This window comes from Notamacropus eugenii, chromosome 3 (genome assembly GCF_028372415.1).
Source record: "Notamacropus eugenii isolate mMacEug1 chromosome 3, mMacEug1.pri_v2, whole genome shotgun sequence".
Taxonomy (NCBI): domain Eukaryota; kingdom Metazoa; phylum Chordata; class Mammalia; order Diprotodontia; family Macropodidae; genus Notamacropus; species Notamacropus eugenii.
Window position 1 is genome coordinate 380,784,253 of NC_092874.1, and position 12,872 is coordinate 380,797,124.

Sequence of the window (12,872 nt, forward strand, 5' to 3'; positions counted from 1 at the left end):
ACTAATTTGCTTGGATTTAGATTTCTGGGGCTGGGATCAGATTCCTTTTCTCTTTTTGTCCCAGTCAAGCCAAAAATGAATAGTTCGGCTTGGGGCCCAGGGAGGGTGTACTTAGAGGGTAGTGAGAAGCAGAAAGTTTGTTTGTTTGGGGGAGTGGGAGAAGTGGAATGATAATTCTAAGGGACAAAAAGCTTGTGTTTGACAGACTTGTAATAGTGTTTTAAAAGAGTCAAAGTTCTTCACATATATTGACACTCAAAAGATTCTTATCCTCATTTTAAGAGGTTGAGACAGGCTTTGAAAATTTACAGCACTTGCCCCAAGGTCACATACACACACACACAACACACAAACACACACACAACCACACACATGCACACAATATGGTACCCCAGTTGAGATTCGAATCCAGGAGCCTAAGGTATTGTGAAGATGAAGTAGCTGCTGCTCTAAAACACTAGGAGCTCACTTCCATTGAACAAACATTTATTAAGCACCTACTGTGTGCTGGGACCTGTGATAGTTCAGAGAGGGACAAGAAGGTCTAAAAAAAAGAGCCATGGCAGCAGTCCCTTTCTGTCCTCAGGGAGCTTACATGCCAGCAGGGTGTGTACCTCTAATACAGATAGTAATAACTAGAATTTATAAAGCATTTTATAAATATGATCTCCTTTTTTATCCTCCTGACAACTCTGGGAGGTAGATGCTATTACTGAATACCTCCATGTTATAGATGAGGAAACTGAGGCAGAAGTTAAATGACTTGCCCAAGGTCACACGGCTAGTAAATGTCTTAGGCTGGATTTGAATTTGGGCACTGTGCCACAGTTTACAAAATGTTTTCCTTACAACTCTGTGAATTAGGTGACAGATATTTTTATCTGCATTTCCTCAATGGGGATGCTGTGGTTCAGAGAAGTTAGTAACTCTTGTCTAACCCAAGTCTTCCAAAAAGTGATGCTCTTTATTCTACACCAAGATGAAAATGAGAGATTCAAGCAAAGTTTGAGAAGGGAATCCCCAAACGGGTGTGTGGGGATGGGATCAAGGAAGGCTGCAGGGAAGCAGAGGCATTTGAGTTGGGCTTCAAAGAAATTAAACAGGCAGGAGGGGAGAGGAAGAATTCTAAACACTGGAAACAGCTTTGGACTCCTGGAAAAGAAGTGAACTGAATCATTAACTTGAAATCATTCCGTCATTCCATCTACAAACATTTATTAAACTCCACCTTAGTGCACTCACTGGATATACAATGACAAATAATGAAACAAATAGTGCCCACTCTCAAGGAGATTTCAATCTACAGATCCTGGAGTGATTTGCCATTTCATTCTCCAGCTCATTTTACAGATGAGGAAACTGAGGCAAACAGGGTGAAGTAACTTGCCTAGGGTCCCATGAGCTAGTAAATGTCTAAGGCTGGATTTGAACTCAGGTCTTTCTGACTCCTCAATGTGTATATGTGAATACATCTATATATGTATGTACATCTGTATACATATATGCATGTATACATACATGCATATAGCATTATATGTACATATATTCACATAGATGAATATATACAGATACACATACATATCGATATATCTATATCTAGATATATATACATATACTACATATACACACATACACATACAGAGTGCTTCCCTCCCCCATCCCTAGGCAGCATGGCCTAATGGTCTCTGGATTAAGAGTGAGGGAGAGATAGATGGGCTCAAATCTCATCTCAGACACTTAATATCTCTCTGTGCTTCAGTCTTCTCATCTGTGAAAAGAGGGGGTTGACTTCCAAGCTCTAAATCTATGATCCATTTTCTTCTCTGAAAGAAGAGGGAGTTCTTTCAGGGGACAGTTGGTCTCCATGTCCCTAAGTCTCTCCTACAATATTTCCCCACAGCCTTCTCTCTGGCACACTGAGTTTCCCCTAGAAGTTTATTACCTTCCAGATGGCTCACTTAAGCTGCATAGATATTGTGGGCGGATCAAACTGAACTAGAATCCTTCAAGCAGCTCTCTCCCTGGAATCCAACCCTCCAACCAGACCCAGGAGCACAGCCGGGCAGAGTTGGTCCCAGGTCAGAGGTTAACGACCCTGCAGATGATTTTGGCTGTGATTTGGTGCCTCTCTGGGTCACCTCACTTTCTTTTCTTTTGAAAAAGAACTCCCTGGGGTTTGGGGACTCCAAGTCAGGCCAGTTCTATTGCAAATGTTCCCAGCTCCAGCAGAGCTGATACTGAAAGGTAGTGGGAGGGATTAGTTTTATGCTTTTTCTCTTGAAGTTAACCCCAGCACCATTTGGGGGAGGCCCTCTCCCACAGTCTCCTTTGGCCTGGGGCCTCCTGTGATTTCAGGACAGGCCTTCTTGGGTCCAGAAAGCGGCCCAGGTTAACTTAGTAGAGTAGAAAGGTGAGAAAAAAGAAAGAAAAATCACTCTTCGGGAGGCCAGCCTCTCTCCCAGTCACTCTGAGAGCCTGAAGGGGAAGAGGAAGAGGAAAGGGGAGGGGACAAGCTATGGCTAAGGCCTAGCTTCAGGTGTCTCTATGTGAGTGCAGCCTTCCCCCACCCCCACCCCCACCCCCACCCCAGGGAGAAATCCAGGCGCCTAAGAACAGAGTCCAAGTTGAGAAAAAGAAAACGAATTAAGTTTGGGTCAGCCAAACCTGCCTCAGCTTTCTGGGAAGGGTGGTAGCTGCTGCTCCTTGTGTAAATGTTATTTACTGGGCCCCTAGAGGCAAGAGAACTTTGCCCTGTGTTTACCAATATGCACTTTTTACCTTGGAAGAGCTGCCTGACACCCTTATAAGGCCAAACAACCTGCTCTTCGGTCTGCCCCGGAGTTTTAACTCTGAGCCTACTTTCCTGACGTTACCTTTGTCCTCACCGCTGTATCTCGTGGTCCCTAAATGAATGGGGGATTGTAGATGTGCGGACACACACCCACAGACACGACACGCAGAATTATAACCACCTATTTGGAGTCAAGTCTGTTCTTTTAAAGAAATACGGCTCTATTTCTCAAGTCCTAAACCCGCTCCTGTACACCTAGCAACTTCAGCCCCTCCTCAGACTCCCCTTGGGCATCTATCTTTAGGTGAAATCGCCCGAAATTCACAGCTTGGCGCCCCTCACCCTCACATGAAAAGAAAATCGACCTTGGGTCCAGTCGTCCAGGGAGACAGGACAATGCACATTTTTAAGAGAATCAGAATTGAGGGGACAGGGGTGAAAACGTGAACGATTGCAAGGGGCGGCACGCAAAGATCAGTGCGATCTCCAAGCTCGCCAATGATAAGGTTTTGGCACAGAGGAGGGAGAGCTGTTGGAAATCTCCAGGTTCCGCTCCCAGCCCCGGGTCGGGCTTGGGAAACCAGAGCAACAGCCTAGGCAAACAGCGATATCCAGGGTGTGATTACAAACCAACCTCGGGCAGAAGAATTCCAAGTTGGAAGAATGACTCATAGGCACTATTGTTGGTGGGTGCAGGAGAGGGGAGTCCTCCTTGGCATTTTTGCATTTCCTGGCACTGGCTGGGGTGGGTCCGAGCCTTTCACCGTCCCATGAAAGGCGTCTCTATAGAAAACTCAGGGTTCATCCTAGGGTGCACAGATTAAATAAAAAAGAAAGGATGTCTACGTCCCCCTCCCCTGTCCAGAGCGAGGGCCCAACAATAGCCTGATGGAGTGAAGGGGGTCTGAACTGAGCATCAGGGCATTTTTTTTTCTGTCTCCAAACACGGTTGGAAAAAATACACAGACACGCTCTAAAGCAAGCTCTCGTTCCGTCCATGTTTTGTTATGAATCAGCCCTGCATGGCTAGGGCACTGGCATCCAAGGGCTTCAGAGCATGCAAAAAAGGGTGGAAGCCGGAGGAGCGCCCATAGAGAGCAAAAGCTGAAAAAACTCTCCCTCCCTCTTTCTCCCTCTCTCTCTCTTTTTTTTTTTTGCAAAAGGAGAGAAGAAAAAAAATGCTGCAATGTGCAAAGAGGCTCGTGAGTGAACGAGCCCGAGCCAATCAGAGCGCGCCGTTCCGAAAGTTACCTTTTATGGCTCGAGCGGTGGAGCTCGCGCGCCCCATAAAACCCGGAGCGCCAGTGCGCCGGAGTAGCTGTGAGCTCTCCCACCCAGCGTGCACTCGCCCTCCCCTGCCTCCAGGTGCGGCACCACCTCCTCTCTCTCTTAAGGGTTTAAACTTGCCACTTCCAAGGTAAGAGCCTGCGAGCGCCTTCCCTCTCGCCCTTCGTTTCTTTTAGACACGCGTTTATTTCTGCCTTCCTCCTCCAAAGCCTTTCAGGGGAGGAGCGGAGTGCTGGGCACTTATTTCTGCCTGCAGCAGCTCGTTAGGGAAGTGCATTTTCTGGGGAAGGGGGGGAACTTGCAAAAACTAGCCGGCTTCCTAGGGGCTCCATGCCCCGTGCTAGCTGTCTCAAGCCCTTTATTCTCCTGGAGAAAGCAGGCGGTGGGCTGCTCCGTGGTCGCTCCTCGGGCACGGGCGTGTGGGGTGTGCATTTCGGCAAATGGCTTTAGCGTTTCGGGGAGTTGTGTTGGGAGGCCGAGCTTCTCTCGGCGGGCCCGGTTGGAGTAAATGCCTCTCGCTCCGGGGCTCCCATCATCGGGCAGCCCTGGCTAATAGGATTGGAGCTGAGCGTTTGCAGTAATGGGTCTGGCCGGCCCAGGCTGATTATTCCTCAGTGATGGGGGAAGGCTTAATCCGGTTGGCGTAGGATAGACTTAAAGTGGGGGCTTGAACCCCATCCAACCGGCTGAGCGAGGCGCCTCTGGGCGCGGGTGGGGTTGGAAGAAGTTGTAGAGGGCGGGGGCGGCGGGAAAAAAAGCAAGCCAGGCGGGGAGGGGGATGGGGAGAGCGTTAACCGCCGAGGCGGCGGGAGGGAGGTTGCCAGGGTGTGACCTGCGCTTCGGGCTTCCGCCTGCTGTATTGTGGCAGCGCATGCTTTGCAGGGGGTAGAGGAGGCGGTGGGCATCGTGCCCTGTAGGGGGGGTGTGGAGAAGAGGAGGTTCCGGTCCCTCCCTCCACTTTCATTCAAAGGCGGGGGAATGAATTAAGGGGTCTTTGTCTCCGGGCCGGCCCTGTGCTGGCTGGCCCGGGAAGGGCGTGGGGTGGAGTAACAGGTTCTAGGCGGAAAGCTACCTAGCGTAGGGGGGTGAGGACGGCCCGGGAGCGCCCTAGGGGGTCTGCGTGGCTGCCGCCTCCCCTTGCTGGCGTGGGTTTGCTGAGCACAGAAAATGGTTACTTTGTTGCAAGCCCAGCGCCGAGGCTGCTGCGGTGGTTATTGCACCCCGTGCAGGAGGGGGAACATGAATGTCACTTGAAATCTTGATTTAAAAATAGAATTTACCTAGTGCTGTAAAGCAGACAATTAATGCTCTTTTCCCTAAATATCCTTAATGCATTAGGGGTTCTACAACACCGTGGCCTTAAGGATTTAAGCGAGCCTTAATTGGTAGCTTTGAATGACTTTCAGCTTCTCCTGGAGCTTGATTTCCCAGAACTGGGTGGGGCCTAGTCAGGATAAGCTCCTTCTCTAAATCTGAGGGGGGGGTGAGCCACTTCCCCTTTTGAACTCGTGCTCCTGCCAAGCGCCAGCAGCTCCCTGGTCTCCTGGAGCCGCTGGCCTAAGCGTGGTTCTAGCCCCGGCCCCGCTGCTCACGTCTGGCGGGGGTGGGTGGGGCAGGGAGTGGAGAGTGATCTGGGTGTGGCCTCGGTTTGAAAAAGGCCAGGGGGAGGAGGGAGCGAGGGGGGAGTGGCTTCTGCTTTTTAATCGAGTCTCCCTTTAAAAGAAGGGGGGAGGAGAAACCTGGCTTCCTGCCGCACCACTGACTTGTGCAAAGCTGCCTCTCTTACCATTGCCTTTTATGGTAATAATGAGAGGCGAGAGAGCTGGGACTTCCTTTGTCCCAAATCTCTGAAGTCGAAAAATGCGAGCGGGCGCTCCCCCTAGCGGCTAGAGGGGAGAGGAGCAGTCCATTATTGACAGGAAGCTGAGAAGGAAACAGGGTGGGGAGTGGTCCCTCCAATCTGCTTGGTCATCACCCTATAACCCTCAACCTTAGCATCCCTGAGGATGGGATGAAGGAGCGTGCACTGATCCTGGTGGTACCTTAGCTTCTTGGCTGCTACGTTGTAAATGTGGCAGGCCAGGTTTTGGGGTTTTTTGTTTTTTTTTTTGCTTTAAGACCAAAGAGTATTTGAATTTTAATTGAATTAAAAATCTTAAAATAACCCTTCTCCCTCCTCTTTTATCAACAGTTCGCCATGGATGATGACATTGCTGCTCTCGTTGTTGACAATGGCTCTGGCATGTGCAAAGCTGGCTTTGCCGGAGACGATGCCCCTCGGGCCGTCTTCCCCTCCATTGTTGGGCGCCCCAGACATCAGGTATACATACCTATGATGTGGTAGTTTGGAAGATACTTAGTAACCATCTTAGACCACCTCGCTGGCTGATGGGAAAGATAGCGGTGATATTGACAAGGGGATGGCTCATGGTTAATAATACTGGGGGATTTTCTTTTCCAAGGAGCCTAGAATATTTGTGAAAAGGGGCTGTGATAATGTTAAATAAAATAAAAAGAGAAATCAACAGGTCAGGTGGCATTAACCTCAGCCCAATTTAATACAAAACCCAATTGTGGTTGTATGACTTGAACTTTGAGACTTAACCTGGAAGAAGGCATTTCTTGGTTGCCTATAGAAAAACCACCTTTTTCTGAGAACTGCTTTCTTAAGAGCATCCCCAATGGCTGTAAATTAGAGCAAGTCAATTTTAACTTGTGAGATTTTTAGTTTTATCTGTAAAATGAGAGGAGTGAACATGCAATATAAGTTCCAGTTCTAAAAATCTTAGATACCCACAAATCCAAATTAGAAAGGTTTGTTTCTGGTAGGTTGAAACTGACCATTTTCATTCTCTCCTGCAGGGTGTGATGGTGGGTATGGGCCAGAAAGACAGCTACGTGGGGGATGAGGCTCAGAGCAAGAGAGGTATTCTGACCCTGAAGTACCCCATCGAACATGGTATTGTCACCAACTGGGATGACATGGAGAAGATCTGGCATCATACTTTCTACAATGAGCTCCGTGTGGCCCCTGAGGAGCACCCTGTGCTGCTCACAGAAGCCCCCCTGAACCCCAAAGCCAACAGAGAGAAGATGACTCAGGTCTGTGGACTTCTTAGGGTAGCAATTCTTGAACCTTGTCAGCTTCATATTCATTTATTATTCTTTTATATCCTGCTTCACTTTTCTCTTCCCTTTTTTTCTTTGCCATTGTCTATAGGGTTTTCCTTCTCTGACCTGAGTCTTCTCTTTGGATATCTACAGGTTCTGTTTGCTTTTACTGATCTGACTTTTTTTTCACTAGCAATTTGAATTGTTTGTCTAGGTACTAACAGTTCACTTGTCTTGGGTGACTTCTAAAAATCTAAACTTCCAACCATTCCAGCTTTTGTCATAGGCTGGTATTTCTCTATGTATATAACAATGTGTGGGTCTTAGAACAGCAGTTTAAAAGTTCTTTAAAAAAAGTTTTGACTGCAGGATACTCAAACCTATAAATGTGTTGCATACCTGCATGATTACCCTAGCCTTGCTATAAATTGTGGAGTAATTAATCACTCATTTAACTGACTTACTCTCTATTTCTAGATTATGTTTGAGACCTTCAACACCCCAGCCATGTACGTTGCCATCCAGGCTGTTCTGTCCCTGTATGCCTCTGGTCGTACCACTGGTATTGTGATGGACTCCGGTGATGGTGTGACCCACACTGTGCCCATCTATGAAGGTTATGCCCTTCCCCATGCCATCCTCCGTCTGGATCTGGCTGGCCGTGATCTGACGGACTACCTCATGAAGATCCTGACCGAGAGAGGGTACAGTTTCACTACCACAGCTGAGAGGGAAATCGTGCGTGACATCAAGGAGAAGCTGTGTTATGTCGCCCTAGACTTTGAGCAGGAGATGGCTACTGCTGCATCTAGCTCTTCTCTGGAAAAGAGCTACGAGCTCCCTGATGGTCAGGTTATCACCATTGGCAACGAGAGGTTCCGGTGCCCAGAAGCTCTTTTCCAGCCATCTTTCTTAGGTAAGGGTTTTCTCTTTTCAAACAGTGGCCATCTACTTCAGGAATAGTGGGTCACAGAAAGTAGTTTGTTAAGATTAAAAGTAATTTTCTTTTCCCTCCCTTTTCCTTCTCTACCTAGGTATGGAATCCTGTGGAATCCACGAAACTACCTTCAACTCTATCATGAAGTGTGATGTTGACATCCGTAAGGATTTGTATGCCAATACCGTATTGTCTGGTGGTACCACCATGTACCCAGGCATTGCCGACAGGATGCAGAAGGAGATTACAGCCCTAGCTCCCAGCACAATGAAAATCAAGGTGAGTTTGTTAGAAACTGCCCTAGGATTACCTAGAATTTAATAAATGCTTTTTAATATCTGTTGGTCAGGTCACCCAAAATTTGTGGTTGCCAGACTCATTCTTTGTTTGGCCCTCCCCGCCCCCCCCAATGCTCAGGGCATCATCCTGGGGGGTTTAATTGGCTTGTCAGACTTGATACCTTTTCCTAAGTGACTTGGATCTGTTGGGAGCTAACTTGGTGCCCCTCTTCTCCTTTTATTCCTTCTCTAGATCATTGCCCCACCTGAGCGCAAATATTCTGTCTGGATTGGAGGCTCCATCCTGGCGTCTCTTTCCACCTTCCAGCAGATGTGGATCAGCAAACAGGAGTATGATGAATCTGGGCCCTCCATTGTCCACCGCAAATGCTTCTAAATGGACTGTGTGTTTTTTGATTTTTTTTTTGATTTTTTTTTTTTTTGTCAAAAGGGTGTGACATGATAATTGCCCAAAAAAAGAGATGAGATTGGCATGGCTTTATTTGTTTTTTTTTTTTGTTTTGTTTTGTTTTGTTTTTTTTTTTGGCGCTTGACTCAGGATTTAAAAACTGGAACGGTGAAGGTGATGAGCAGTCTAAGTATGTTGGAGGCAAACATCCCCAAAGTTCTACAGTGCGTCTTCAGGACTCTTGATTGTACATTTATGTTTTTTTTTTAATAGTCATTCCAAATATTGTATAATGCATTGTTACAGAGAAATTAGCTCTGTAATGAGCTGAGTAACAAATCCAGATGGGGAGGGGGGGAGGGGGAAGGTACTAGTATTGCTTTACATGTAAATTAATGTAATCCTTTAAAAAAAACTTTTTGTATCTTCCGCCTTAATACTTGTTCCTTTTTTTTTTTTTAATTGTCAGCCATATTGAATGGCCCCCTAAATTCCCTCCCTGCCCCCAACATAGATGTGAATGAAGACAAGACTTCACAGTCTCCCTGCGAGTTTTATGAGATTGGTGCCAGTACTTGGGGGAGGGGAGGAGCTTTACCTGTACACTGACTTAAGACCAGTTCAAATAAAAGTGCACACGTTAAAGAAACTTGGCCACTTGTGTTAATCCTTTGCATGTCTTTTCTGATTTACGCTTTCAATCTGTGTATAAGGTAGTCGGAACCAGCTTTTGGGCTCATAGTTAACCCAATTTTTAAAAAATTAGTGTTTACCTGAAATTTTAAAAAACTGGTTTGTATCTGAAATAATTTTGTTTTTTTTAATTCATGTAGCTCAGCTACCTGTTGTAGAACACTAATGGATTAGGTAGGCTTCATGAGGTGTCTCTGGCAGCCTTGAGTAGAAGTGATGAAGTAGACCAGACGAGTCTGGTCTATTTTTCTTAAATTTTTCAGTCTGCTCCCCACCCAGAGGGCTGAGGAAAATAGTCTGTTCAACAGCTGAGTAGGAAACATGAGATTCTTCAGGGAACTTAAGACCTCGCTCAGTTTCCCTGACTAGCCTCCCCCCAACCCCATTCCCCTTTACCTTTCTAATGGGAAAAGACACAAGTACATGAAATTGCAAAGTTTTGAACCATGTCTTCCTGACAGCATCTCATTGGTAATATTAGGCCCCTTTAGTTTATGACGTTACGTATAAACTGGTAATGATTGACAAGCTGAGGCAAGAGCTTGCTTTCATGTAAACGTTAGCCATAAAGAATAATTGGGGAGAAGTAAAATGAAATTCTCTCAAAAGTGCTTGTGAGCTGTCTGCCTGCTCTGACATCTTTTGAGTCATTAAAAGGGGAAGGGAGGGAGTTTGGGTAGGTGGTTGGTGCCCCATGTCTCTGTGGGGAGGGGCAACTGACCTGTCTTTCACCACCCTTATTACGGAATATATACCACCTTAATGTAAACCCAAACTTCCTAAGATTTTAGGAAGGTCCAAGAGTGCTTGTTTCGATTACTCGAGGGCTGGTACTAATCCCCTCCAGTCTCATTTGCCACTGATGTTCATTTGTGAAAGAAGGGCTGAATTGGAAGGTGATGATAGTACATGGGGAACCTACTCCCCATCCCTGTTTCATAAAAGGGGAAGCTCAGGTTCAGTTTGTAACTTGTACAGCTTTTCCTAGGTTCTGAAGTTCCAAGGTAAGATTTGAATTCAAATCTAAATTCCCAAATCCAGTGCCTTAAGCCACAGACCCCCCTCTGCTTTCTGAGGATGGATTCTGGACCTCTACATTGCCTCTTGTTTATCTTGAGGGAGGAAGAAAGTTATAACAAAAATCAATAAACACCCAGACAAATTGCTGCTTCTTACTGGGTTTCCTTTATAAGGGAATTGGGATTTTCACAGACCTTTGAAGCCCTATAGTTAATTTTTTTTCCCCATTGACTTGGCTTTGGGGCAGTAAGTCATCCTGTGGACTGACTTGTTTCCCAGAACTCAGAGACCTCAGGCCATGTATCTTAGTCCAAACCTCATTAAACCTTAAAACCACTTAAACCTTAAGTTAAACAGCCTTAAGGAGGTTAAGGACTTGACTCAGGATCACAAAGCAGGAAGCATCAGAAGCAAAGTAGTTCTGAGTCTGGAGCCATTCACTGTGCCTTCCTCCAAAACCAAATGACAAGCTACAGAGGAACCTGTGCTGTGCCACACCCATGGCCCACCCTCACTCTTACTCTCTTGTCTCCATCTCATCAGGGGGAGATATCTTTCCTTATGAAGGATAAGCCATGGTCACTTCTTCTGCCTCAGTGCCCAAATCAAGAAGTGTATGACAAGGTAGGACTGAGTTCTTTGCAAGAAGTCAGCAGATGGAGATACAAGGTGGTATTTGGCTATTCTCTATCCAACAATGTGAAACTCCGAAAATACTTGTTTTATTCCTGTTCCTCCCTACTTCTGCATGCGTTCCTGTACTTTTGGTGGAGTTTCTTTTGTTTCTTGTTTTGGCTAAAGCAGGATCTCATTTGTACCCTGCTTTGCAAATAGTTTCTATGTTGTTAGCTGAGCAGTAATTGCAATCACCGGTGGGTTTTTTTTTAAGGTATATGGTGTTTCTATTTCGTTAAATATTTCCCAAATTCCATTTTTTTTCATGCAAAATGTATTTCTGTATTAGCCCTACATACCTACAGTTAAGGAACATAGTATGATGATTTTGTAGAAGAGTCCTTCCTCACTTCTCAAAGCAAAGTGTACCTAAATGGTCTTATGAGTCAAACCCCGCCCCCCCTTCCCTCCCCCCCCATTTTAAGTTTCAAGAAGTTATAAATGTCTGTGTAAGTAAAGGGAGTGTTGTATAATGGTCAGAGTACTGCCCCTAGCATCTGGAAGACCTTGGTTCAAGCCCTGCTCTGTCAGACCTTTACTAGCTGTATTTTTAATCTGGGGCAAGATCACTTCTCTGAGACTCAGTTTCCTCAGTCTAGTGAGAGAGATGTCATTATTCAGCTCTAAATCTATTAATCCTACAAGTGTGCATTCAAATGAAAGACCAGAGAGTTCTAAGGCTTATCTTACTCATTTTTTAAAATTAATTTGTTTTCAGTTTTCAACAGTCACTTCCATGTTTTAAATTTTCTCTCCTTCCCCGCTCCCTCCCCAACACCACATGCAGTCTTATGGATTCTACACTTACGGTCTTATTAAACACATTTTCACATTAGTCATGTTGCATAGAAGAATTAAAATGAATGGAAGAAACCATGAGAAAAAAACAAAACACAAGGGAAAATATTCTGCTTCATTCTGCATTCTGGCTCCATAGTTCTTGCTCTGGAGGTGGATGGCATTTTGCATCATGAGTCCTTTGGAAATGTTTTAGGTCCTTGCATTGCTGTGAAGAGTTAAAGTCTATCAGAAACAGCCCTGAAACACTATATCTGTTACTGTGTATAAATATTCATTTAAAAAAAAAAATTCTTGAGTTCCAAATTCTCTCTCTTTCTCCGGCCTCTCCTTCACCCACTGAGAAGGCAAACAATACTTTTTTGTTACATAGTTTCAGGAAATTATTAGTTCACTGCTAGATTAGATTAGATCCCCATTGCTCAGTTCACTTCTGGGACATCTACATAAGTCCTGATTGCAGTATCTTAATTTCCATTTCACGTCTTAAAATTTACAGAGCACTTGACCTCCCAATCACACTGTGAAGCAAGATGTTGTTCAGTCACTTCAGTCTTGTCGACTCTTTCCTGACCCTGACCCCATTTGGGGTTTTCTTGACAAAAAAAAAAATGGAGTAGTTTGGCATTTCCTTCTCCAGCTCATTTTATAGATGAGGAAACTGAGGCAAACAGGGTTAAGTGACTTGTCTAGAGTCACACAACCAATAAAGGTCTGAGGCTGGATTTGAGCCCATGTCTTCATGAGTCTAGGCTTGGTGCTATACCCACTGCGCCACCTAGCCGCCTGTGAAGCAAGTAGTATGATAACATGACTGTTTTACAGATGAGGAGATAGGCCCACAGAAGGGGATATCGCTTGCCTGAGTTTCAT

General features: G+C 45.6%; 1 protein-coding gene across 1 annotated transcript; it reads left to right on the top strand.

The window, feature by feature from the left end:
• Positions 1 to 3,993: 3,993 nt before the first annotated feature.
• On the top strand, positions 3,994 to 9,466 carry ACTB (actin beta). Its single transcript, XM_072597653.1, has 6 exons — positions 3,994 to 4,208; positions 6,270 to 6,398; positions 6,941 to 7,180; positions 7,667 to 8,105; positions 8,224 to 8,405; positions 8,658 to 9,466. The coding sequence occupies exons 2-6, from the start codon at positions 6,276 to 6,278 to the stop codon at positions 8,799 to 8,801; spliced, it is 1,128 nt and encodes a 375-aa protein (XP_072453754.1). The 5' UTR covers positions 3,994 to 4,208; positions 6,270 to 6,275; the 3' UTR covers positions 8,802 to 9,466.
• The last annotated feature ends 3,406 nt before the right edge of the window (positions 9,467 to 12,872 follow it).

Coding starts and splice junctions, on each gene's coding strand:
- ACTB (XM_072597653.1), top strand. CDS start 6,276: ATGGATGATGACATTGCTGCTCTCGTTGTTGACAATGGCTCTGGCATG. Junction 7,181..7,666: donor ACAGAGAGAAGATGACTCAG/GTCTGTGGACTT, acceptor CTCTATTTCTAG/ATTATGTTTGAGACCTTCAA. Junction 8,406..8,657: donor CCAGCACAATGAAAATCAAG/GTGAGTTTGTTA, acceptor TTCCTTCTCTAG/ATCATTGCCCCACCTGAGCG.